Genomic DNA, 27,047 nt, shown 5'->3' on the forward strand with positions numbered 1-27,047 from the left:
TGAGTGAGGTTGTGTCATGGTGCGAAAAATTAGGGCATCATTTCAGCTCCCGCCAATTACCGAATAGTCAATCTCATCTTTAAATGGAGTGGATGTTTGATTTGTAGCCACTGTCACTTTGAAATTTTTGTCTTCCCTTTCTGAATCTTTTTTGCTCTTGCACTTGCAAATTTGCAATTTGTTTTCTTCTTCCTTCATCTTATTTGATCCTTCAAGGCATTTTTTCTCTAATCATGTCTTCATTTTTCTCTGACTCCGCCATCGGCATGGGTGACATCGATTCCGGGGGTTCGATTTGGCAACCCTTGATGGATCAGGAGGTCATTTCCATTCGCGGTTCCTCCTCGAAGAATACTTGCCATGATGCCTCAAACAGCGAAACCTCTTCCTCGGAGAAGTTGAGGGTTTCACGCTACACTGGTGGAGGCATCTCTCATCTTCGCGGGAGGGCGTGGCCTTCCGCTGCTTCCCCGGCCAGGGAGCTTGTCCAGGTCACCTTGATTCTCCTCCCTTCTGCTTCTGGGGGAGCAAAGAGAAGCGATGGAGATGTTAGGGCATCTCCTCGCGTGCGACATAGCCATAGTGTTGGGTCGTCATTGTCCCCACCTTCCGTTGCTAGTTATGAGTGGGTGAAGGACGATGTTCTAAAGTAAAAGTCCTCATTCACTTCTATGGTGAGTGTCGCTGCTCTGCAACACTAGGTGAAGCTGGAAAACCCTGAAGACTCTTGTAAAATAGTCGTTTATGCTTGCGAGAATTATGACTTCCCTTTCTTGAGGGCGACATCGGGTAGTTCACATTTCTTCTTCATGTACAGGTGTTTGTTTGAGGTCTTAGGTCTCATTCTCCCCTTGACTGCTTTTCATTGTGCTCTTTTTGAGCACTTGAATGTGGTCATATTGTTAGTCATTATTTACGACTAACTTTTGTATTGAATAGTTGCATGAAATTAACATCTTTCTCCCAATTTATGGTTATTTTTGTAGGAATTGTACATATTTTCATGTTTAGTTTGATTTTATATAGTAGATACTCCCATTTTGTGAATTAATGTTGAAACTACTTCAGTTTCAAGCTAAAAGAAGAAAAGGTCAAGCAACTAGTGTCTCACTAATCGAGGCTTATGTGCTTAGTGAGTGACATCCGCTAAGCGAGACACTCAGCTTGCTTAGCATGAAAGGAAACCCTAGAAGAGGATTAGCTAGAGATGTGCTTGCCCAATGAGTCGTTTGTCTCTTCTCGCGCTCAGCGCGCCCATCTCACTAACTCGCGCTTAGCAAGCCAATCTCGCTAAGCAAGCTTTCAGAATCTGAAACGTCAAGGAGCCTTTAAAACACTGAAGTTGGGAGACTAAAGGGAGGAGTCGAAAAATAGAGCCAAGGGAGAAGCTAGAGCGACAGAAACAAGCCTCCAAGAGAGTTTAGGTTAGAGGAGTGAGATTAAGGTTCTAGAGGTTGGAGGAGACATCCTCAACCATTCCTAGCCATTTTCTTCCCTCAAAATCTATCCTTTGTGCTGAAAGTTTATTATTTGTAATGGAAAGTTAAACCTCTTGTTGGGGAGTTCTGCCGAACCTTTGATGTAAAACTCTCTTACTATCTATTTAATGTTGTTTTTATGTGTTCATTGCTTCTATCTATGCTTATTTTTGCATGCTTATGGCTTGATCACCCATTTGTATGTATAGTTAGGATTTTTAGTACTGGGAAGTGTTTTAAAACCTTAGAACTTGATAGAGCAAGCTAGAAAACTTTATGTCTAGGAATGGAGTGCAGCGATCAAGTCCTTATTATGTTGTAATCGTAATGCAACTCTTTTAGACTAAGTTTGTTGAGGGATCAAGGATGAGGTTTAAATAGAGTTAGGCCCATTCACTCGAGGGATCTTGGTTTGGGTAATTTCTCAGCATAAGAACACTAGGATAACATTAAATAGAAAAATATTTAACAACATCAAAGGAAATTCAGTAGGACGACCCAACGTGCTTTTTACTTGACTGTTTTTACTTCTCAATCTCTAGTTATTTTAGTGTTTAACTAGATTTTTATACATACATCCAACTCAACATTTACTTGTTTTACACAAATATTTGCTCATTGAACATATATCTTCTGAGTGAAACAAGTTCCATGTGGATACGATACTCGGTTCTTACCGTTTTATATTACTTGTGCGACTCAGTACACTTGCTGATTATCATCGTAGAATATTAGCGAACAAGTTTTTGCTACGAACACATATCCCAACTCCACCCAAATAGTTGGGCCATGGTGAGGGCCTTTGAGATTTTATACCCCTTCTTCAACATCCAGCCTAGTGTACCAATCTTTTTGTTTTTCTTCCAAATGAAGCTGACTTGCAAGATTGGTTAAGTCTCCTTGAATAGCATGTCCAGTAAGTTGTTTGAGTTCGACTCAAACGTCTTTCGCTGCTTCAAGGACCTTTTCTTCAAGGTCATGGCTACTTATGTCGTGCTGATGGTTTGCCACTTATGTTTAGCAGAGATGAGGAGCCCTGCTACCTATTCTACGACCCCACCAGGTTCAAGTCGTTTGATGAGGATTTATTGAATCTTGTGATGAGGGTTGATAAGGCCATTTTAGAGTAGCTACCAGTCTCGCTATACGCGCAGGCCATTTTGTCTCTTCACTTGGGGAGCGATCCTCTCATTGCCTTGCAAGATAAATATTCTTTTTCCTTGTCTTCCTTCTTGGTGTCTAAATTGTGTTTATGACATTTGTTGTACTATTATTGCTTGTTTTACAGGAATTATGGGTGACTTTGTTTGGAGTCCCTTTGTGAGAAGGTCGAACTTGCTGGTGGGACTGCGCCACCATCCACTGGCGCCCCTACTGTTGGAAAAGGGGGTTAATCTGTTGCTGAGATTGACCCAATTATTGATATTGTTGAGGTCACCCCCAGTGCCCTCTACTTCTTTCGAACCCTTGAGCCTTTATGCCTTGAGGCAAGCCATTGGGTTGACATCTCCCTTGTCGATCGAAGTTTTTGCTCCTGCCATTGTTGTTGTTATTTCCGCTCCTGCTGTTGCCTCCGCTTCTATTCCTTCGCTTCTGCACCAATGTGTACAAGTAGTAAAGTTAAAATGGAAGTCCAAGTGTCGAGTCCACATGGACTTTGTTTGTACTTAGGTAGATTAATATATAATTGTCAAGCAATAATTAAATTGGTTTAAAAGGTTGCGAAAAAACAATAAAATAAATTGGCAGAAAATTAAATTAAAATAAATAAGAGATAAAAACAAACATAAAATTAAATTAATTAGTTAAACAGACAAGGCAATATTAGATGCAAAAGTTAATTCAGAAGATGAGAATGTTAGGGGCTTAGCCTACCAGAACTACTCTTGATGTAATGTTAATGATTTTTTTCTATTTAAGATTATTCCAATTATCACCTGCATCTACTCATATACTCTAACCATGATCTCTCAAGTGAAAAAAACTAATTTATCTATTTTTTCTCTCAAATCCCTTTAAGAAGTAAAACAGTGAAATTGCATTAAGAATAGAGATGTCTAACAGACTAAATAAAATCATTCTATTCCTAGAGATGAATTATTTAAATACCTTTTTCCAGTTCTATTAGAAAATAACACTTTCCAATGTCACCCCTAAAACTTACCATGCATATAGGTGATCAAACCATAAATAACGAAATTAAGCACAGAAAAGGATAATGAAAAAGTAATAATATTAAATAAATAGGAAGAGTAATTACATCAAGAGCAACTGACTGTTAAGCTCCCAACAAAAAGGATTTTAGCCTCTCATTTTCATGAGATGCTTTACAATTGCAAGAGTGTAATGAATCGTAAAGGGGGCAATTGAGAAAGGGAATAGATGGAAGGAATGACTCTTAATGATTGCTTCTCCTGCTTCTAATCTTTTCCTTCTGTAAGAAATTGTATTATCTTGAATACTATGTGTGTAGTTTTCTATCTTTTCTCCTTTTTCTCTTCCTCTTTTTATAGGTACATTTCAGCTTAGATTTCACACAACCTTCGCGCTAAGCGTGATTGCCACGCTTAGCGAGTATGACGGTAATCTCGCTCTTAATGCGTGACTCGTGCTAAGCACACCTTCACTTATCAGACTTCTCCTTACTTCCTGCCGCTAAGCGTGTTCTGCTCGTTGAGCAACTGCGTCGCGTTGAGCAAGCAGTTTCAGATCTTCAATATGCTTTCTCGGGCTTTACTTTGTTTTCCTACGACAATTATTCAACAAGCACTTGTAAATATGCAAACTTGAACACTTTCTGCACAAAAACTTAAATGATGTTAAATTTCAATTATTCACATAAAATGAAAGGAATAAGAAAGGAAAATTAACAATTCATATATGATTTAATCCCAAAATATACATATACACAATAGTTATCAGTTGGATGGTGTTAGGTGAAACTTCAAGTCTCTGGAATGTCTTCCCATATAAGATGTCGGTGGAGCTACCCTAGTCGATGAGGACCTTGGACACCATGAAGTTGACAATTATGATGGAGACAACCATGGGGTCGACTTGGTTGATGGGGTTGATACTCTTGAAGTCTCTATTAGTGAAAGTGATAGGTGGTAGACTTCATGGTAATGGTGTATTGACATAGTTGATGTCGATGTCCCGGATGGTGTGAAGGTGACGCTTGTGAGACTGATTGGACCGTCCTCCATAAGAGAATCCACCCACAATGGTGTTGATTACACCCCTAATTTGCTGGATGGGTTCCTATTCTTGTGGAGGTTGTCGATCACGTCTCAGCTGGTGGTGTCTCTGTCTTCTTCGATCTTCTACTTTGTCTCTTCTTCTATCCGCATCGTGATTCCTATGTTGACCCTCTTGGTGTCCTCTAGGTCTCACTCTTGCTTGGTGATTGTTCGGTCTCTTAACAAACTAGGCTAGGTACCCAACCCGTAGAGCTCTTCTATTTTGTCCTTTAGGGCCCACCAGTCTTCTAGTTATGATCGATATCGTGATGGTATTTGCAGTATTTGGTCGCATCTTACCCCGACTTGGGAGGACGTGACAGAGGTAGCTTGATGGGTACCTTCAAGTTGAAAGCTTCTTCGAGAATTGTAGTACAATTGGTCGTTAGGAGTGTGTACTGCTCATACCTGGACCCTTTTGAAAGAGGTTGGCACTTTTACGGCTTGTGCCTCTTGTTCGACTTATGTGAGTTAGCCTTGGTGCTTCCTTCCCACTTGTCACACTTTTGTTCATCTTATTTGACCTCGTTCCTAAACCTAAACATCTCTTCTATCTGAATGTAGCCTTTGGCTCGTTTGCATAACTCGTTCATGCTACTAGTGGACTTTTGCATAGACTGTCCGCAAACTTGTCAAGCCTTAAAGCGAGGAGCATAAAGTGTAATGCTACCTTTGGGTTGAGGTTGCAGATTTGGATGACAATGCGCCCAAACTTGTCCATGAATTTTGGGAGAGATTCATCATTTGCTTGTCGCAGGTAGTAGATGTCATACAATGAGATCGACTGGTTGCATATTGTGCATTGAAGCATTCGACAAAAGTGTCAAAGCTGTCGATGGACCTTGGAGGAAGTCCACCATACTAGGTCAATGTTTCTCTTTTAAGGGACGTTGGGAAGACACGACACAAGATTGCATCATCATTAGTGTACAGATTTGTGGAAAGCATCCAAATGTTCATCTAGATCAGTGGTCCCATCATATCGCTCTAGGTTGAGTGGTTTCCAACCTAGGGGTATGTCAACTTCCATGATTCGATCGACGAAGGGGTGTCAACGAGTAGTTCACCCTACAGGATGGTGCATGTGGGAGAGACTTGAATAATCTTGGGCGTTGACTGTGCGTTGAGGGTGTGATTCCTCTTGAGTACGCTCAGGCAATGTGTGAGTGGAGTGCTCGTCGCCGTAGAGGTGTCTGAAGCGAGCCTCCAGCTGATTCTGGTCAACCTTTAGCTTTCTAAGCTCTTCCTCGTGGCGTCGCTCCATCTTTGCAATGCAATTTTGGAGTTGTTGGAGAGTATCAATGTATGGCAGGCCTACTAGAGGAGGATTGGAGCTTTTGAAAGGGGGTTCGCGTCTGAGGCTAGACCGAGTGCTAACCATGGATGAAAAAAAGAGATATGGAGAGACTGCGAGGTATGTTTTACTGTGGCCTCACGGTAGGCACCAAATGTACTGACCAAAATTTGGAGCTGGCACACACCAGGGTGAACATGGCTAAGGTGGGCTCCTGGACTTCACATGTCGACTGGAGAGTGGCCTTTGTTAGGAGGACAAGAGGGGAGACCTGCAAAATAAAGGACTCTAACACTGAAGTAAGTATGTGAGTTAGGAGAATATGAGAGAGTGAGTAAATATATGAACAAGTGTGAAGGTGTTCGTCTCAAATGAGTACGAATGAATGTGAGTTTCTCTTGAGAGCGTAAAAGTGTGTCGAGAGAGTAGAGGGAACATGGTACTTATAATGTGAAGAGGAAATTGCGGGTTCTTGTTGATAGGGGCTGTTACAACCCTTACAGATAATTACTGACTTGTAAATAATAGTCGGTAGCTTATGGATAAAGTTAGAGATAATGTATAGCTTAGAGATAAAAGCTAGTAAATAATTCTTACTTACAAATAATTTATAGTCTTGTAGATAATTGAATATATGCCAAGAAATAAAGAAATGATAATATATTCAAATAATAAGAGGTTAGAGATAACATGTCGGTTGGGGAGCCTGACTGCTAAGAGTTAGATGTTCGTGCTCTTATGTCAGAGCTGACGTGAAAGGTTGACGTAAGTAATGAAGTGCTATATATCATGACACACGTGTTTTGTGAACTTTGGATAGTACATCTTTAAAAAACAAGCTACACCAAATTATATATATAGGTAACTTTCAAGTTCATGCACGGAATGCCTTTTTTCACTAGTAGAAAATAATGTAAACTCTATTCATCGACGCCTTTGATTGGAGGAAGGAAGGGGGGAGGGGGTGAGCGGCAACAAGATAGAGGAATTATTTCAAAAGGGAAATAAATTAGGAAGCGTATTTGGGAAAATTCATTAGAAAAAAAGGGAAGGAAGTATATTTTATTAATAAAGGGAGGTATATATATTTTTCATTTTTCAAATTGAATTATTGTGGTCAGTGTCAGTGTCAATGGAGTAACGAACATGTTACCATAAAGGTAAGAAAGAAAGAGACTCTCAATATTTTTCCTTTTTTTTAAAATAATAAAATAAAGCGAACTTCAACAAATAGGCTGCCAAAAAAACAAAAAAGGCTGGGCTAAAGTCACGGTGGCCATTTGCAAAGATGTTAGTAAAGATGCACATGAAAGAGGACGTGATATTAACAGCACAAGAAGAAAAGGAAAGAAGAAACAAAGTATTAGTTTTTATGCACATGCATATAAATTGAGTTTTGCTCCCAGTTGTTGACACTATTACACTAAATCACTAGTGCGGTTGCTATTAACACCACTACAAAAAAATTTCTAGTGGTACTGTTAAATCGTTGCAAAATTTTCTTGTAGGTGTTAAACTGCCCACAATATGCCCAGACCTATTGCATTCTGACGTGTTGATATGTAGATACTTTTATTGGCTCACTCAAAGAGACTGATAATTTTCTGGCATTATTGAGTTATCTAATGATTTAAATGATCTCTTCACATTGAGACAGGTTGATTTTTTTTTTAAGGCTTCTAAGATAGGTTGATGATTGAATTAATACAATTATTACTTGATCCAAATACATCTTATGTGACCATCGACATGAAGAACTTACATATATACGAGAGCTGCTTGGAAAATTTCAACCCATTGATGAAATTTTGTTATCTCTTCATTTTCATTAGCACTGTTGCTACTTTGGCTACTTGAAGAGCTTTTAAAGTCACTAGTTTCAAATGCATCACTCTCATCTAATGTGATATATGAAGATGACAACAAAGAGTACAATAAGATAAGTCTGGACAGATTCTGATTTTTTTCGTGTGTGTGGAAAAAACATAAACAGTTTTATACCCATTAGAAATTGTATACTAGAAAAATTTTGTAACAATATTAACATCAACACCTTTAGTTAAATTTGTAAGCATGTTACGGTAAGAGTATGCAACAAAATATCAATTAACCCTATAAATATTTACTCGAATCATAATTCATGATGATCGAACAACCATTCTTTTACGGAGGAAATAAACAGATCGAAGAGAAGTCAAGACTTGACAAGAAAAGAAACCATCCATCTTATGTCGTTATTTTCTTAAAACATAAAATTCGACTTAAAGTAGTAAATAACCAGCCGCATTCTAAGAGAAAGTTAATTGTAACAAATTCATAAAGAAAATAAAAAACAAACAGAAATTTAGCTACACTTCTTGAGTAAATCAGACCACCTGAGACTGATTGTATTATATATTGGATTTCAGGACAATCTAACTTCATAGTATGTTACTCTTTTTTCTCCAGTTTCTGTGATGAGACTTGAAGATTTTACCTGGCTTTATGTCATATTTGTAGTTTTCGTGGAATCAAGTGGGGCTTTTACAAGAAACCCTAAGCAAAAATGTGTAAAGAAAAAATCATAAACAAAACTAACCATAAATAGAAGGTCCGAAAAGGTCGGGGCAACACATGATCAACCATAAAATGTTACAATTAAAAGTGATAACAAGTAAGAATAAAAATAATTCAGTCAATGGAACAAGGAGAAGTGTGCAGTACTTACGCAATTAATTAACAGAGTTTATTATTAAGTTATATATGTTCCAATTATAGTACAAAAATTCCATAATTGAAGAAACACATACAACATCTTTACAAGATGGCCACGTACGTCAAATTCATTCCAGAACTTCATCTAAAACCAAGATCTTGAGTCTTGACCTGCACCCAAGTTCAGATATATAATTAATTAATATCAAAATCTTGAACAACTATGACAAATATTTTATTAATGTACCAGAGAAAAAGAATTAATCATATCAAGTTTGGAAAGCCTTACGTACTCTTCTTGATTAATTTTCCCTTGAGTAACATGACAGAACAGTGCTGCACGGACGATCAAACGTCGATCAATATCTTGTACTAGTTGTCAAACGTCAAACGCGGATTAATTAATCATATCTTGTACTAAACGTCGATTAATTAATCATATCTTGTACTAGTTGTCAAACGTTGATTAATTTTCCCTTGAGTAACATGACAGAACAGTGTTGCACGGATTAATTTTCCCCTGATACTCGTCAAACGTCGTCATCGTCAACATCTTGATCTCCTCGTTCAAACGCGGACGATCAATTTCTTGTACTAGTTGTCGATGAATATGTGAAGTTTTTCGCGGTTATGAAACCGTTACGTTGATCAATATCATAATAAAAGGGAGCTTCGTGTTCCTTCCATTGGAGTCTGGGTTGAAGTTCTTGAGCATTGAATCTTTGAACAGATAGGTTGATTTCTTTGGAGTGAAACTGATTCTTTCTTTTGTGGCAATCTGATAAATATATAAGATAGACAGGTTCATGTTTTCAACGTACAATTGCTCAAAAGGGGTATCAAGAATATTGATAGTGGATTTGAAATACTTGATTTTCTTTAATTAAAATCAAATATAATGAGATATCAATAAAACTAATTTATTTAAATTTTAAATTAAAAATCTCAACCACTTCTATCTTTATTAATAAATATTTTTTTAAAATAATTCTAAAATTTATATTTTTACATATAATTTACATTTATAAATTATAAATACACGTAGTATAATTAATGTATTTACTTGTATGGATGAAAATATAGGTGAGATCACTCGACAAAATCCTATAATTTAGTCTATAAGATCTTTTATGTCAGATTTTTTTTTATAAAAAAAAATACAAAATAAGCTAAGACTTTTATTAAAGTCTATTTAATTAAAAAGATACTTAAGGTCTTTGGTTTGGTTCCTTAATTAAGCAACAAAATCCATAAGGGTATTATAAATAAGAAATTGTATGACGATTATTTAAGGTTTTCGATAATAGTTTTTAAAGATTGATGTGAAATTCATTGCATTTTTATAATAAAAGTTTTATTTATGTCTATTTTTATGATGATTTTTTTCAAATTATCATAAAAAATTTACTTTTTACATCGATTTTTAATCGGTCATAAAATGTCTCTCTTTTATAATAGTTTTGAGGTGGAGTTGTGGTTTCTTTGGGGCAAATGAAGATGATGTCATCATCCAAACTCCAACCAAGGATAGAGTCTCAACACAGACATTAGTCAGCCATGTATGTGGCTTCTTTAGGGCTGTGAGTGTTGTGGTGGAGTTGGTTTTGGGCAAGGTTGGGTGTGCATAGTAAGCAGTGCTGTTTTTTTTTTTTTTTTTGCTTGTGGTTATGGTGGGAATGAGATGGTGAGGGTCTGTGTTTGTGAGAGAATGAAAAGGAAGGACAAGATGATTTTTCAAAAATGATCATTAAAAAATTTCAATTATTTATAAAATCATCATTAAAATCAGTGTTTTGGACAATAATGATTTTTTCAAAACCATCATTGGATCAACAACATTGTTGAAAATCATTTTTGTAACAGTGGGTGTGATTTGATTCAATTTTTAGAAAAAAAAAAGACATATGAATCAAATATAAAATAATAATGTGATTTGACATAAAATCCAAACCAAATCAAGCTATTTTTTGGGTTTTGTTTGGTTTGACAACTTTTTAAATTTATTATCTTAATATAAAATCTATCAAATAAATTTATATAATTATTATGCTATATTATTTTAAAAATATTTTTTTATTTTTTTATTAAATTTTGTGTAACACATTTTAGTTAAAAATTATTGTTTACTTTTGCAATCTATCATTATTATAAAATAATATTATCATATTTTTCGTAATATAATAAAAAATTATGCATCACTTGATACTTATCATTAATTAGGTAGCATTACAAAGCAAGAAAATGGCATAACATATTTAATACATAATTAATTATGTAATAAAAATCACATATTATAAACTTGTTTTAGAAATAAGTACACTATATATCACATACTATAATCATTAAAAATTGAAAATAATACTAAAGTCTAATAAATAAAATCAATACAATTATAATATGTTGTTTTGTTTGATTTTTATAACAAAAACCGAAAAAATAATCAAATCACAAAAAAGAATTCGATATTTGTTTTTTATTTATTTATAATTTGCTTTTGAATGCCCCTAATAATCCCTCTACTTCGATGTACACATTCACAACTCACATAAAAAAATTGTATATAAGAGCATAATTTGTATACAAATTTAGAAGGGTATATAGTATATGCACTAATAAAATAAATTTTAGATTGTTAATCTAGAAAATATTTTTTTAGCCAATTAAAAATGGTTATTCATGATGATTTTACTGACTTAATAGAAACTATATATCTTAAAAATCATTTGAACCAAAAATTTTCACCACTTTTATTTTATTTCATCTTTACTTATATACTAGATTTTCTTAACCACTTAGTTATTTTAATCTAAAAATGATTTAAATCATAATTTAGACTATTAATTATAAATCTAAAGTATAATTTATAAATTAAAAATATTATTTTATTATTAATTATATTTTTTTATTGATACACGGTAACTATAAAATATTTACTGATTTTATACTAATAAATAATCTCAACACAAAAAAACTAGCTGAGTAATTCTAATGATAGAAAATTTCGAATAATTAACACAAGGATATAAGTTGAAAAGTACTATTAATTATAATTATATACAATATAATTTACAAATCAAAGTACTAATTAGAAATATATTTGAAAGAACGATAGAAAGTGAGTGAGTGACAATTCTAAATTTGCCGACAGGTCCATACCAATGTCCCGCGATCACTATCAACGAATCTACAGCTGTGTCACTGTCGCGCAGCTTGTCACTATTGGGCTTAAGAATTTCATCTCCAAAGCCTAGGAAAAAAAAATAATAACGCAAATATTTTTTTTGTTTTCTAAAATATGTTTGTTCTTAAAATATGTTTGAACAGAAAATGAAAATAAGAAAATCAGAAGAGGACAACATCTTCAAAGTATTTTTACTTTTTATTTTTTTATTTATTAGATTTTGAATGAAAATTTAATTACTGAATAATATGGAATTGCTCTAGAAAATAACTTTTTAAAACAAAAAAATTAAGGGAAAAAAAATTATAGATATGACCTAAATTGGCCATTTAAGAGTGGTGTAATTGACTATAATTGCAAACGCAAAAGTATGGGTGGTGTGTCAATGAAGAAGGGGAAACTTCGCCAGCAAGGACCAGTTCGTAATTTTAAAAAATAACACCTCACCTATTAGTTTAACTAATTGCAGGTTCTTTAATTATAATCATTGACGTAAATCACTTACAATTTAATGTAAGTCATTGTTAATTTTTTAACATATTTTAATTTTAAAGTGAGACACTTTCCTTTAATTGTTCAGAAGATTTTACAAAAAAGAAAAACACATTATAACATCTCGGGAGGGCGAAAGTTGGATACCAAATATTCAGATAGTGTCACTATTTAAAAATAAAAAAAAAATTGATACAATACATATTTTTTATGAGTTGTGTTATTAATATAATAACTCATAATTAAACATTTAATACAAAAACAGTTTTTGTGTAAAAAAATAATAACACTTTTTTATGTTTATCTCTTTTAGCCGTATCATTTATGGAGTAATATTCAATGTTTCTTTTTCTTAGTTATATTAAATATTTATATGATTTATTGCATAAATAACACTTGTCTCTTTTTTAATCATTTTTTGTACTCACTCTTTAAAAATACATCTCAAAATAAAAAGTTTGAATTTTTTTTTACTGTTACTTAATCAGAAATTCATTATTAATACTCACACACTGTTTACTCAAAGTAAAAAAGGAATGAGATTTGATTCTCCACTTTGTTGTTCAACGATCATTTCCCATGTCCATGTGAGACCTGTGTTATGGGTTAGATATTGAATGAAGTCAAACTAGAAGTGGAAATGCTGCCAAACTCTGGTGTGAGACTGTGAGTGAGTTTTTCTTCTGTGTGCAGTGCGTAGGCGATGGATTCGGTGCATTTATGATGGAATCCGGTGCATACGCAGTACTCAAAGGGTTGTTACCAATTCACCAAAATCTAAAAAAATGTGTTGTTTCACTCGATCAACTCTTCATGTTATTTTTAATTTATTTTTTCAGAAAAATGTAAACTATATTAAACCCAAAATAATATAATAATAAACGGGACATAACTCGTAGTGAAAGAAAATCAAAAGTATTCCTAATACAAAAAGATCTATATCAAGATGTTAAAACAAATGCAATAAATGCGTTTGTCTACACATAAAAAACTTAATCTTGTTAATAATTTCTATTACATAAAATTGATAATCTTCAAAAATCACATGCTAAAAAATTCAACTTGTTATTTGTTGGTCCTCGTCCACGTCGTTTGTATCCACCCACTTATCATATATTGCAATGCACCTCCTTTTCGTTCGGTTATGTATCCATTCACATTTATGACTTTTCATTTTCTCTGAAAATTTTAATATGATAAAAAACCTATTAAAAAAGGTCGTCACGTTCCAGATCTGACTATCCAGGTGTGCGTGTGGACGGGGGAAGCCAATGACCCTAATCACTGTGGTTAAAAAAAAAACACATACATTTACCACACGCGTTATAAAGTGTAAATCCGAATTTTTACTACAAAAGTGAATAGAAACTAAAAAGGAAGAAATAACATGTAGTAATTTTGGCCACATCGAGATCCGTTGCCTCAAAATTAACACAACCAAACACGTACAAATTCGGGCTAAAGCGAAAATGTACAAGTTATCCAGATCCAGTAATTAATATGCTTCTTACATTGTCGGTTCGTTTGTTGATTTGTAAATCTAAGCCTTTGGTCAAAGCACGAAAAATCAATCTTGTTTGAATATTTAGGCCAAGTTGTGGGTAACTAGGCAATACCAGTACCACCCCCAATTTTCGAAACATTGTTTTTCTCTCGAAATTTTTATGTTTTTGATAAAAATATTATTAAAGCAGTGAAACAATTTTTTATTTGCATTTTGTAACTAGTGCGAGAAATCAATAACTAATTATGTTTACAAATTACAGCAAATATGAAAACTTCACGGGGCATTAAATATCCCATACTATTTCCCTCCATATTTTTACTTTTAGCATGAGGAGCCATTATGTCCTTCACATTGTGTTATTTTATTATTGATTATCTTTATTATTATTTGCCGAAAGTTGTTTTGAGTAGTTATTATTTTGTTAAAGAATTTTATAAAGGAAATAAGGTAAGAAGATATTTTTATTCATTCATTAATTAAGAGACAATCATGAGTATGAATGCCTTAGTTTTCACTGGACATATGATGAAAAACAAAAATAACTTCACCGGAAAAAGCTAATGGGGCCACATATATACTTGGTTAGTTAGACCCAAGCTTTCAATAGGAAAATCATTGAATAAAATGCAGTAAACGATCATTAAATTGTGTTCTCGAGAGATTGATTTATAACACACTAATTATTCTCTTTCTGTTTTCATCGGCTTGCAGGAGCTTTTCATATTTTGTAAGATGGTCACCTCATGAAAAAGTATGATAACAGATTTTTTTTTGTTTATTTTATTTTAAAAAATTATTGAGTCATTTATATAAATAAAAGTAATGAAATTATTAAGAAATCGATATAATATGAGTAAAAATTATTCATATTTTAATAATTACAATTCAATATGTTGTTGTACACTATTCGAGTCCCCATAACCCATAGGAGTTAATGAACATTTTTTAAAATTCCTTTGAACATATACTAATGTTTTTTTTTAATCCATAAATAAAATCTCTTCTTCCTCAAATATTTTATTTCGTCGGCGAATTCTTGAAGAAAAATAATTAAATTAAATAAGGCATCGTCATTTGGCAGCAGCGACCAGCTGGTATTTAAGTATCACTAAACTCGCCACAAGCTTTCACTTCACACTTCTCTTCTCTTCTCTTCTCTTCTGTCTCCATTGGACAGATAGCATTTTCCCCTTCCCAGACAGATCCAAGAACCACAGGTACTCACTCTTGAGATCCTGTTTTCTCTTTTTCTCGTTGCGTGTCTTCTGCTGCTCACACTTAACGCGTTTTCTTTTTTCTCCGAATTAAACGCGACCTTATCTTCTTCTTGCTCTCTTTTATCAGTGCTCTTTTTTGAGCCAACGGTGCTGATTCTTTCCCGCGGAATCTTGCTCGGCGTTGGGGTAAGTTTCATGCAACTGTTCTGCTTTTCGTTAGATCCGTGTGATTGTTGTTTGTTTGAATCGATTTTTCTAGCCTTTGCTCCAAGAAGAAGTCTTTACTACAAAATAAAGCGTTTATTGTATTGCATACGCGAAAGTCTTTTAGTACTTGTTTTCTTTGAGTGATTGAACGGTAGTTCAATGTATTCAGTGTTCCTTGCTTGTGCTCAGGATTACAAAATCGTGATTCAATGTGTTGAATATTGTGGTAGTCAGCATCTTACTTCGTTTTGAGAATCTGTGTCGGTGTTGGATTTTACTGATTAGTGTCATCACATGCAAAATATGCGGGGTGGTTTTCTTTCAACTTTGAAGTGTGAAAACGTTATGATCCGTTTAGTTCATGCACTGGTTTTATAATCTTAGCTTTTATTGGATGTAGTTTCCCACTCCTTTGGGTTTTACTGATTGGACTTTAGTATTGAATGCATTTTGTATTTTCAAGACATTAAATGCATTTATTTATTTCATTTGATACCGTACTTTCTTGATTTCTTTATAAAATAGGTGGAAGATTTGTAGGAGGATATTTGGAATGCCTTTGATTTTGTTAACTAGTCTTGCACAAGCAGTTTTTTGTAGCTCTTTGTGGGTGGTGTTTAATTCTTGTTTGGTTTGTGACCAGGTGTAAGTCATTTGTCAATTCCCTTGGACAAGATGGCTTTGGGGAAATATGCTAGGGTAGATGGTAGAAGATCGTCGAGCTGGTGTTCGACGGTGACTGTTGTCGTGTTTGTGGCTCTATGCTTGGTTGGGGTTTGGATGATGACATCATCTTCAGTTGTCCCTGTGCGTAATGGAGATGAGGCCCAGGAGAATAAGAACCAAGTGAAAGAACAAACAGAGCCTACAGAGGTGAAAGAAGCAGTGAGTGAGGTCAGCAATAGCAATATGCGGCAGTTTGAAGATAATCCAGGTGATTTGCCTGAGGATGCAACCAAAGGGGACAGCAATGTAGCCTCTGAAGACAACTCAAACTTGTCAGATAAACAAGAAGAGAAGTCGGAGGAAAATCCTGTAGAGAGGTCTTCTGACGATACAAAGTCGGAAGACGTGGAGGATAAGAAAACTGAGGAGGAAGGTTCTAATACAGAAAATGAATCAAACTCAGACTCTACAGAAAATAGCAAAGACAGTGATGAGACTTCCACTAAAGAATCTGATTCTGATGAGAATGAGAAGAAGTCTGATTCAGATGAAAGTGAAAAGCAATCTAATGACACTGATGAAACAACAGATACTAAGATAGAGGAGAAGGTGGAAGAAAGTGATAACAAGGAATCTGATGAAAACTCTAGTGAGAAGAATATAAATGATGATACCAAACAGAAGAGTTCAAAGGAGGTATACCCTTCTGGGGCTCAGTCTGAGCTTCAAGAAGAAAGTACAGCAGAAACTGGGTCTTGGTCAACTCAGGCAGCACAGTCGAAGAATGAAAAGGATTCTCAAGAGTCCTCCAAGCAGCCAACTGGATACAAGTGGAAGCTTTGTAATGTCACTGCTGGTCCTGATTTTATACCATGCCTTGATAACTGGAAAGCTATTAGGAGTCTCCAGAGTACTAAACACTATGAACATCGAGAAAGGCACTGTCCTGAAGAACCTCCTACCTGCCTTGTTCCTGTTCCTGAAGGTTATAAACGCCCAATTGAGTGGCCTAAGAGCAGAGAGAAGGTAGAAACCTACTTAAATCTTGTCAATTATTGTTCTCTGTCTGACCGACCGTTTACCCGTTCATAAAGTAGTAAGTTTTTCTCCTGCAGATATGGTATTACAATGTTCCACACACCAAGCTTGCTGAAGTTAAGGGCCACCAGAATTGGGTGAAAGTAACGGGCGAGTACCTTACTTTTCCTGGTGGTGGAACCCAATTCAAACATGGGGCACTTCATTACATTGACTTTATACAAGAGGTAATATATATACACATACATGTGTGTGTGTGTGGTTGTGAAATTTGACTTTATTTTGTTGATTTTAATAATGTGTCCATAAATATGTAGATCTGTATGTATTACTTATGCTGCGTGTTCCATAAATTGAAATCATGTGTTCTGTCACAATTGCAGTATCCACCAATTATATTTTATCTTCCTTTGAGCAAATTTCCCATCCAATATTTAATTTTGCATCTTCTATCTTCTTATTTCTTTGTCTCTCTGATTACCTCATTCAAATACAGCTTTAGAAGAAATAAAACCAAAAAGATAAGAGAGGATGAGTATACTGTTGCTATATATGCCAGAATATGACTTGTATATGCTTTAGTATTTATGATGCATTCAGACATTTTGACCAATACATAGACAATTTAATCTCTAATTTGACCTGTTCCTTAAAGGGGTTTAAAACATTTCACAACTATAGGCCTATAATAATGTCATGGCAATTCTATACAAATCCTGTAGATCTAAAGATTATGGGAGGCATCTCATAGGGAACTGGTACAAGTCTTACAATTTGATATGATACAGTTGACAATAACATAATTCTGATTATTTTTCATTGTCTAGCACGGAGTTTAGATTTGAATTGGTAGGAATTGCACATTGAGTCCTCACCAGGAAAGAGACAAATAGTAATTAAGATAAAAAGAAAATAATGGCAGTACGAGTGTATGACCATGGTATTTTAATTTTGATGGACTTAAAATTTCTACAATGACCCTCAGTGCTAACTGTCAACAGAGTTAGTTAAGTTACATAGGATGATAAACCTGGCCACCACTTTTAACCAGGACAAGTCCGTGCATGTAGGAAATTAAACTGTGGTGCATTGGGAGATAACCAAAACTTGACACGGATATAGCTATACCATTTGATGCTCTTCAAATGATGTCTTTCTCAATAATAGAAGTCTTATGCTTTCATCCTAGAATTGGTCTGGGTTTTTATAATTTGTTTACTTGATGTTGTTGAGTATTTTATCTAATAGGGCTTTGGTGATACAGACTGTACCTGACATTGCTTGGGGAAAACGCACACGTGTTATACTAGATGTTGGATGTGGTGTTGCCAGCTTTGGAGGTTTTCTCTTTGATAGAGATGTACTTGCAATGTCGTTAGCACCAAAGGATGAACATGAAGCTCAGGTACAATTTGCACTTGAAAGGGGGATTCCTGCTATATCTGCTGTGATGGGCACAAAGAGGCTTCCCTTCCCTGGGAAAGTATTTGATGTAGTCCATTGTGCACGATGTAGAGTTCCGTGGCATATAGAAGGTATTCCATCTGCATAACTTTTACTTTGGTGATAAAATTAATTCATTTTAGCCATTTAGATTATAAGAGAACCTATAAACTGTATTGATGTAAAATACATGTGAGTGCAACTGGCTTTTATTTTATGAGCCCTGTTTTTTGGGTGGGGGAGGAATTGTTTTATTAAAACGAGAGATATTCGATGAAAAACATTTGTTTGTAATACACAAGGAGACTAACAATTACAAGAATCATCAATTTCCTAGTTAGTAATTACAAGATTTGATTAGTCTATTTACATTATTATTGTCCAACTGCAGGTGGTAAACTTCTTTTGGAGCTAAATAGAGTATTGAGACCTGGAGGTTTTTTTGTATGGTCTGCTACTCCAATTTATCAGAAGCTTCCTGAAGATGTTGAAATATGGAAGGGTAAATTATAGCTAGACTTATATATGACACTCTTGTGCATTTTAATGCAGGTTTATAATCCTGACGTTTTATGAATTTATTTGCAGCCATGAAGGCACTAACAAAAGCCATGTGCTGGGAAGTTGTGTCGATCAGCAAGGATCCAGTAAATGGAGTAGGTGTAGCTGTATACAGGAAGCCAACTTCTAATGAGTGTTACGAGCAACGCTCAAAGAATGAGCCACCGCTGTGTCCAGACTCTGATGATCCTAATGCAGCATGGTATTTCATCATTAACTGACTTTTTTTCTTCTTCAACCAAAACAGTAAAGAGTTTTTGACAAGTTAATCGAGTAATCTTTGACTGTGACATTATGAGAGCCTTAAAATAAAGTGGCATATTCTTTTTTTTTTTATCTCCCTGCCTTCTCCCTATTTGTTGAAGGAAAGTAACATATTTGTATAGAAGGTTTTTGGATGTTTCTGCTAAAGTTTCAATAACATATACATCATGCAGTCTAATCTCTTCGGTGTGACAGGAACATTCAATTGCAAGCTTGCTTGCACAAAGCGCCAGTTAGTTCAAAGGAACGAGGCTCAAAATTGCCTGAGCTGTGGCCAGCCAGACTGATCAAAGTGCCTTATTGGTTGTCGAGTTCCCAAGTTGGAGTTTATGGAAAGCCAGCCCCTCAAGATTTCACTGCTGATTATGAACACTGGAAACGTGTAGTATCCAAGTCTTATCTAGACGGGATGGGAATTAAATGGTCAAATGTACGCAATGTCATGGATATGAGATCTATCTATGGAGGGTGAGCTAAAGTCACTGTTTTGATTTTCAATTGTTACTCTGAATTATATTTTCACTTGCTAATATGTCCCACTTTGTTTGGCATCTTTCACCGTTTGTGGTTTCCAGATTTGCTGCAGCTTTGAGAGATTTGAATGTTTGGGTCATGAATGTGGTTACAATAGACTCCCCAGATACTCTTCCTATTATTTATGAACGAGGTCTTTTTGGTATATATCATGATTGGTGTGAATCATTTAGCACCTATCCTAGGACCTATGATCTCCTCCATGCTGATCATTTGTTTTCAAAGCTTAAGAAAAGGTGCAAATAAACTATATTTCATTTCTCATTCATCACCAGCAAACTTTTGGTTATCTGATTAGTTTAAAACTGTTACTCTGGTTTTGCTAATGCTTGTTGGTCACACAGGTGCAATTTGGCTGCTGTAGTGGCTGAGGCTGATCGGATTCTTAGGCCTGAAGGAAAACTTATTGTTCGCGATACTGTTGAGATCATTGAAGAGCTTGAGAGCATGGCTAGGTCTATGCAGTGGAAGGTTCGCATGACTTACTCCAAGGATAAGGAGGGTTTGTTATGTGTGGAGAAGTCCAAGTGGCGACCTAAGGAGCAGGAAAAGCTCGAGTATGCTATTGCTTAAGCATGGAGATGAGATGCCAAAATTCTTGGTTTTTTGGCTACTCGAAATTCCTGTTTAACTGTACTTCCACTGAGTCATATGTATCATGTTAGTTAGGAATATCTATGTATTCTTTTTTCCTGTTGGGTATTAATTTTGATATCCTTTATTTATATTTATTAAATTGGTGACCTCTGTTGTAACATGGTGCCATAGCGTGAAGGAAATTTGATCACATTCTTGCAAATGTAGAGGCCATTGGGTTATATTTATAAGCGTGTAATAGTTGAGAATTTTGAATATTCACTTCACCAGAAATGGTAATATTAATCTATATATTATAAAGCTCTGACTTTATACTGGCTGATTTTACAGGTGAATCGGATCAGATATGCGTCTAAATTGGCGCAAACTACAGGGCATGTTTTAGTGAAATAATGGTGAGCTTATTGAAACATAAATCGGATGAGTCAATTAACAAAAAAAATTTAAGAGTGATCGAAAATTAATATTGCAATGATTTTTACATTCTCAACTCATTAATGACTGCTGTTGTGTATATAGGTGATAGAAACAACCTGCTGTCTTTTGTGAGATGGACAGGAAACAGTGTAACTGACAGGCTAGCTAGACTAGTTTTGATAGTTATTGGATAGAAAAGTCCCTTAAAAAATTGGACCCTTATTTGAAAGTTACGTATCATTCCTTTCAACGTCTTATCGATATCTCATTTCTATCGAATAAAAATAACGACAAGTTTTTTTTTACAAGAGTTAATGCTTAAATATTTAAACAAAACTAATCTATAATTGGATGACATTAAATAAATTTATCAAGTTTTCAGTAAATTTTTTATTTCTAAACTTTTAAAATAATTCCATATCCCAATTCCACTATAAACTGCCAATATTAAGATGCAATAATAATAATTTAAATATTTGTAGTAAATAATCAATGGAGAACTAAATTTGTGTATACTTTGTTTGGCAGAGCGAAGAAAAATAAAATAAATGAAAATAGAAGATAAATAATTAAAAAAAAAAAGAAAATACAGGTGAAATATTTTTTTCTTATAAAGCTTTTCATGTAAATCATCTTATCTATGCGACGATTTACAAAAGTTGGAATTTGGAAACTACAGACTGAAAGCTCTCGTGTGCGCGCTGGTTGTTCCCTGGCTCTCTATCCCCTGGACCTACAAGGTTCCTTTCTATATCTCATCTCAGTGCATTTCTTCTCTGATCAACACTAGGGTTTATTTTGTTTCTTTGGTAAGCTTAGCAATTGCGAAATGCACTACCGTGAACATGCTCCTATTGACACACATGCTCAGCCAACTTCAAATATAGTTTCGAAGTAATTAATTTTTGTTGTTTAGGTTTGTTCATCCAGTGCCACATTTTTATTCTTCAAATTGATCAAGTGGCGAGACATTCTTTTGTCTTCATATACATTAGTGTAGTTAACTGTTATTAGCTTCTATTCATGCTGTTCAAATGTTGAATCTCGTAACATGCTAAGGCATTTGACTGTAGACATGTATGGATAGTTCAACCCTGACATGTGGCTATCACTTTGTATTTGTTTGTTTTCTTTTATTGGCAAATGTTAGTTTTATTAGCAGACCCCTCTTTCCTTCTTCCTTAACCATCCAACCCACCTTATATCTCCATCACTTATGTATAAGTATATTGACCTTATTATGTTCTTGTGGCTGTTGGCTGTTGGATAGATGTTATCTATTAGAAAATGTGTTGTATTACAATAACAGCTCCTTGCTTCTATCATACATAAACAGTGTGGATCAATCAAATCATACCCCTGGCCTTCCCGTTTATATAATTTGTCTAAAACCGTTGCATATGGGCATTTTCTTCTTTTGATACCTATGGTCTAATATTATTGATGGAATGGATATGCAAATATTAGAAAATGTGATCAGAAGCATGACAAGAAAATGTCATTTTAGTTTTCTTTTACACAAGGGTACATTCTGCTTATGCATATCTGTCTCATAGTTAATTGCCTTATATTTTCACCATGAACCTTATATTTATCCACGGCTCATAGTTAACTGCCTTGAAAATTTATATACTATTAACCTGTAATGTAACTATAGCCGTGACTATAGAAGAGGGATTGATTGCTCTTGCACCACATACTTTAATCTCTCTTATTCTGTAATCTATGTAATCTAAATTTAGTATCTTGGTCACTCTAGTTTTCTTTTAGTAACATAGAAAAGGCTCATCATCTTACCTCAGAATGAATTTGCACTGCCACAGCTAAAAAAAAAGAATAATTAATACAACTATTGTTTCACCGGGCTGTGATTGAGAAGAAATGGATGCTAGCATAGTTGACACTAAAAATACTTTGAGAAAACATAAAAGAAAAGAAAATCATAGTCGCTGCTGCTGGTGTTGTGTGTATGCTTATGGGTGTAGCAGCATGGTATTATAATGAGTATTTTGTTGAGGAACCAGCCCATGATTGGAAACTGGATTTAGAGGAATCAAGTTCTGGTACAAAAAGAAAGGAACGATCTCAACTTCTCTGGTACACTATCCCAAAGGAGAAAGATTAGAGAGAAAGATGAAATAGTTGCTTCAATGAAAAAAGTGGCTGAGTCTTTGAAGCAACTGCAACAAATATTTAATAATAAGCTGGATGAAAAGGATATTCAAGAAGTGCTAGATGAGGTGGCATTGATACCAAACCTTGATCAACAACAATGGGCTAAAACTGTTAAATGGTTAAGTGACGATCTAGAACAGTTAGCTGTCATGAGAGGCCTTCCCATTCAAAAGAAGAAGGCTTATATTTTAGCTTTTATTTCTTGAATGCTTTTCTCATCACTAACTTCTTCATTTTACTTAATTTCATTAATTATTGTAAGATAACCTTCCAACTTTTTCACGTGCTCTGTGTATTTCAGCTTTACGACTTCGATAGCAATAGCAAGACAGCTTGAAACTCGGTGAGTAACCTATCTCTACAGCTTCACAGTTCTGTTTTGCTTTGATAGATATAAATCACTATTCATTACATGTTAGTTAATAATTGATACTAATTTTCATACCATTTTCAGTTTATCTATCATTGTCTGATATTTTTTATTTTTAGTCTCCTGCAATTGCTTTTATACCTCACTTTTCAAGTGTTTTTCTTTTCTTTCATATTTTGTTTTTATATTTAAACAAAGTTTATGTTATTGATAAAAAAAAAGTTTATCTATACTCAAACATTCTTCCATTAACATTGTTATTATTTCTAATTGTTTGTATTGTTTTCAATTTTGTTAGCAGGAATTTTGGAGAGAACATCAAATTTATTAAGGAAATTCTATAATAGGAGATAGTGTGAAAAAAATATATTGTCAAGTTTTAATTTGTAAATATAGCTATTAGAAAGTTATGGACACACTACTTTTTGAATTTGTAATGGCTAGTATTACTACAGATTTTTGGTGTATTACTTTTATGACTAGACTCACTAGAGTGACTTCTATTCTATTTATTATAATATAAAATAATGCCCTAAATTAGGACACGTGGCATCATTTGATATAGAGATTAATAAACCCAAAAATTTTGTTTCCCGCCCAATTTTTACTTGTCTTAGACTTGTACATAAGATTAGGTCATTTTTGCAAGAGATGTCACTGTATTAAATTTTTAAGTGAACTCATATTCTTTCATTGGGAGCCAAGATATTGATATTCATTTAAGAAATTGATTTCTTCTAACAAATATTTTTTTAATAAGATCACAGATTGAATCTTGATCACATGCTGAAGAAATAAGCTTATTTGATCAATCATGTCTGATGTCTCACCTTGTTGATAGTTTTTGTTTCTCAAGTTGATTTTTCTTTTTTTAGTAAAAAAAAAGTTGATTTTTTTTATTTGTATCCATAATTACAATGTTCCCATATACATCTAATGAATCAATGATCACCTATATAAAAAAGACAAAACAAAGATAGATGACCAGAAGCCAGATACGTATATATGTTATTAAACGAATAGAAACCCAAAACTCTTAAGCATTCGCCTTGAAACATTACCTCAAATCTTATGATGTATGTGTGTGTAACAAACTTTGCGTTATTTTCATATACCCGCATATAACTGTTTAAGTACGTATAAAATTGGCATCAGTGAAAGATGAAAAATTGGCTCAGCATATATATATATAAAATCCTGGTCTTAATTAATTATTCGATCTCTTACCGTAGCCCCACCGAATCAATCTGCTGGTGTTGTGGCTGTAACTGTTTCTGAATTGAATTTGGGGAGAATGGAAGGGAAAATAGCTGATCCGTGGCTACATAAGGAAGCTGAGAAATGAGGTTTTGTGAGGAATATACAATACTTAAAGGTAGATTGTTAATTTGGTCTTGGTGGGGATGTTGGTGTTGCTGATGTTGATGTAGACTTTGTTCAGAACGTTGTTGCTTGGCAATATTAAGCTTTTATCCTTCTCTCTTTATATTTGAGGAGATAGGTTTTTAAAGGGTCAACATAATCCTCAAATCCTAAGGTAGTGATGGCCCAAATGATGTCATCCCCATTGACGGTCTTTCTCTTTTCCCTTCAGCATTTGTCAGAGGCTTCCTTTGATGAACTCCGACACACATTCTTGAACTGTTTCCTTTGCATCCTTTCAGATTTTCCCATTGCCAGGGATTGCCTTTTTCGTGATTCTTCCCACGTTGGCTATAGGGAGAAAGCGATCTTGTTCTTTGTTGTGGTGGTTGTTGTTGCATGTCTTTAAGCAAGGGCTTTCAGGGCTTCCCGTGATGACTCCACTTGGCAAATTACTATGGCTTTCGTCTTCCATGCCTCTCTTGGAGGAACAACGTACGTACGTGTGTGTGTGTGTGAGGCTTTTTGGAGAGTAGAGACTGTATTGATAAAAATGAAAGAGGGGCACAAAAGTAGGCTTGTAATAAGGGAGAGTGCAAGTGAAAGTTAAAAAAAGAATAAAATTGATGCCGTTGATTTTCCACCAATGAAACCGAAACCCCCTTCGAGTCGCTCTTGATCTTGATGTGGAGCACTTCATGGAACTGCCACGACCCAATCCAACAAATTAAAATAATAGAACTCACAATCGATACAATACACCTTAATTTTGTTGGCTGTAATTTGGGTTGAGTGGCTAATTACCTTTTATAGTCTTTAAAATATTGTTTATTCAACGACCAATTGAAAAATTATATATCAAGAATAAGACTCCGAATTATTTTGAACTACCCCTCACTCTTAATTTTTTGGTTCCAATATTAATTCAATATTATTTTGTATCAAGTGTTTATCTCCTTCTTGAAGTGTTTTATTGTCTTTGGGAGAATAGCTTGTAGAGGTAACTTGGAAAAGAATAATTTGTTTGTTAGCAATACAAACAAGAAGGCAGCAGGCCTAGGAGAGCCGTCAGGAGGCCCGTTCATTTAGATGACTATGTTTGATGGTCATTAGAAATTCCCTGCACTTTATCAGACAATCATGAGACAATTAGTGGAATCAAGTTAGTGGAATTTTGTTAGTGGGATTCAGTTATTGCAATATATCCATTTTGTTAGGATCTTACCTGCTTTTGTCGCCTCTGTTACTAGGCCTTGTAGCCAATTTCCACCAATATCAGTAATAGCCTATATATACCAGATGAATCAATAAAAGAAGCGGGAATATTATCTCAGTAATTTTAGCCTTTACTATATTAGTTAGATATACCAAAGTGGTCCGACCTGCCTCTTGTTATTGCATCTTGTCACTGATTTTACTATGCTAGAGCACAACACATGTCAGGCTTCCATTGAGCTCCTAGACGAAGACGTAGCTACCCTCACCCATGGCCATGCCGAGTTAAAGAGCAAGCTCAAATCCATTATGGATCGACTTGCCACACCTACCATCCCTCATCCATCGCCCAAAACACCACCCACACCACCCCCTGTCCAAACCAAACCCCATATGAAATTGGACGTCCCCATATTTGATGGACAGGACCCTCTCGATTGGATTTTCAAAATCCAACAATTTTTCGATTATCAATTTATTCCAGAAGCAGAGAGGCTCACTGCGACAACCTTCTATACGGAAGGTCCTGCTTTATCTTGGTACCAGTGGATGTATCGGAATGGTTTCCTCACCTCCTGGTCTGCAATGCTTTAGGCATTGGAATCGCGTTTTGCAACTTCCTACTATGACGACCCACAAGGAGCTTTATTCAAATTGCAGCAACGTGGCTCTATCAACGAATATCTCACCAGTTTTTAACGCCTTGCGAACCATATCGTCGGGCTAGCACCGTCTTCACTCCTCAGCTACTACATCCCTGGTCTCAACCCGGACTTACGTCGCGAGGTACAGGCTTTCCAGCCCCTGTCCCTATCTCACGCTGTGGCCCTCGCCAAACTACAAGAGGACAAGTTATCAGACCGTTGCCACCCTTATCGAAGCTCATTCACTCCGCCATCGTAAGCATCCTCTGCTCTGCCTTTGCCCAAAATTCCTTTCAAAAGAATTTTCCCAGAGGAGATGGCAGTTCGATGCGACAATGGTTTGTGCTATTATTGTGCGGATAGGTGGGTTTCAGGACATCGATGTCAACCTCGCATGCATTTACTCATAGCAGATGATGATAGTAATCAATTCCCACAACCCATTTCAGATT

The 27,047-nt window shown here is 35.1% G+C and overlaps 1 protein-coding gene and 1 pseudogene across 2 annotated transcripts; one reads left to right on the forward strand and one right to left on the reverse strand.

Moving 5' to 3' along the window:
- Positions 1-14,930: 14,930 nt before the first annotated feature.
- Positions 14,931-20,614, forward strand: LOC100816312 (probable methyltransferase PMT26). Of its 2 annotated transcripts, XM_003526821.4 has the most exons (10): positions 14,931-15,102; positions 15,230-15,288; positions 15,953-17,001; positions 17,091-17,240; positions 18,278-18,548; positions 18,848-18,958; positions 19,045-19,219; positions 19,477-19,749; positions 19,857-20,051; positions 20,160-20,614. In XM_003526821.4, the coding sequence occupies exons 3-10, from the start codon at positions 15,985-15,987 to the stop codon at positions 20,386-20,388; spliced, it is 2,421 nt and encodes an 806-aa protein (XP_003526869.1). In that variant the 5' UTR covers positions 14,931-15,102; positions 15,230-15,288; positions 15,953-15,984; the 3' UTR covers positions 20,389-20,614. The 2 variants fall into 2 exon arrangements, with proteins under 2 accessions (XP_003526869.1, XP_006581774.1); XM_006581711.4 differs by having other exon boundaries at positions 14,976-15,288.
- Positions 20,615-24,476: 3,862 nt separating this feature from the next.
- LOC121175056 (nuclear transcription factor Y subunit B-7-like) lies at positions 24,477-25,439 on the reverse strand (annotated as a pseudogene).
- Between the last annotated feature and the right edge of the window lie 1,608 nt (positions 25,440-27,047).

The sequence above is a fragment of the Glycine max genome, chromosome 6, assembly GCF_000004515.6.
Source record: "Glycine max cultivar Williams 82 chromosome 6, Glycine_max_v4.0, whole genome shotgun sequence".
Classification (NCBI taxonomy): domain Eukaryota; kingdom Viridiplantae; phylum Streptophyta; class Magnoliopsida; order Fabales; family Fabaceae; genus Glycine; species Glycine max.

Coding starts and splice junctions, on each gene's coding strand:
- LOC100816312 (XM_003526821.4), top strand. CDS start 15,985: ATGGCTTTGGGGAAATATGCTAGGGTAGATGGTAGAAGATCGTCGAGC. Junction 17,241..18,277: donor ACATTGACTTTATACAAGAG/GTAATATATATA, acceptor TTGGTGATACAG/ACTGTACCTGACATTGCTTG. Junction 20,052..20,159: donor TTTTCAAAGCTTAAGAAAAG/GTGCAAATAAAC, acceptor TTGGTCACACAG/GTGCAATTTGGCTGCTGTAG.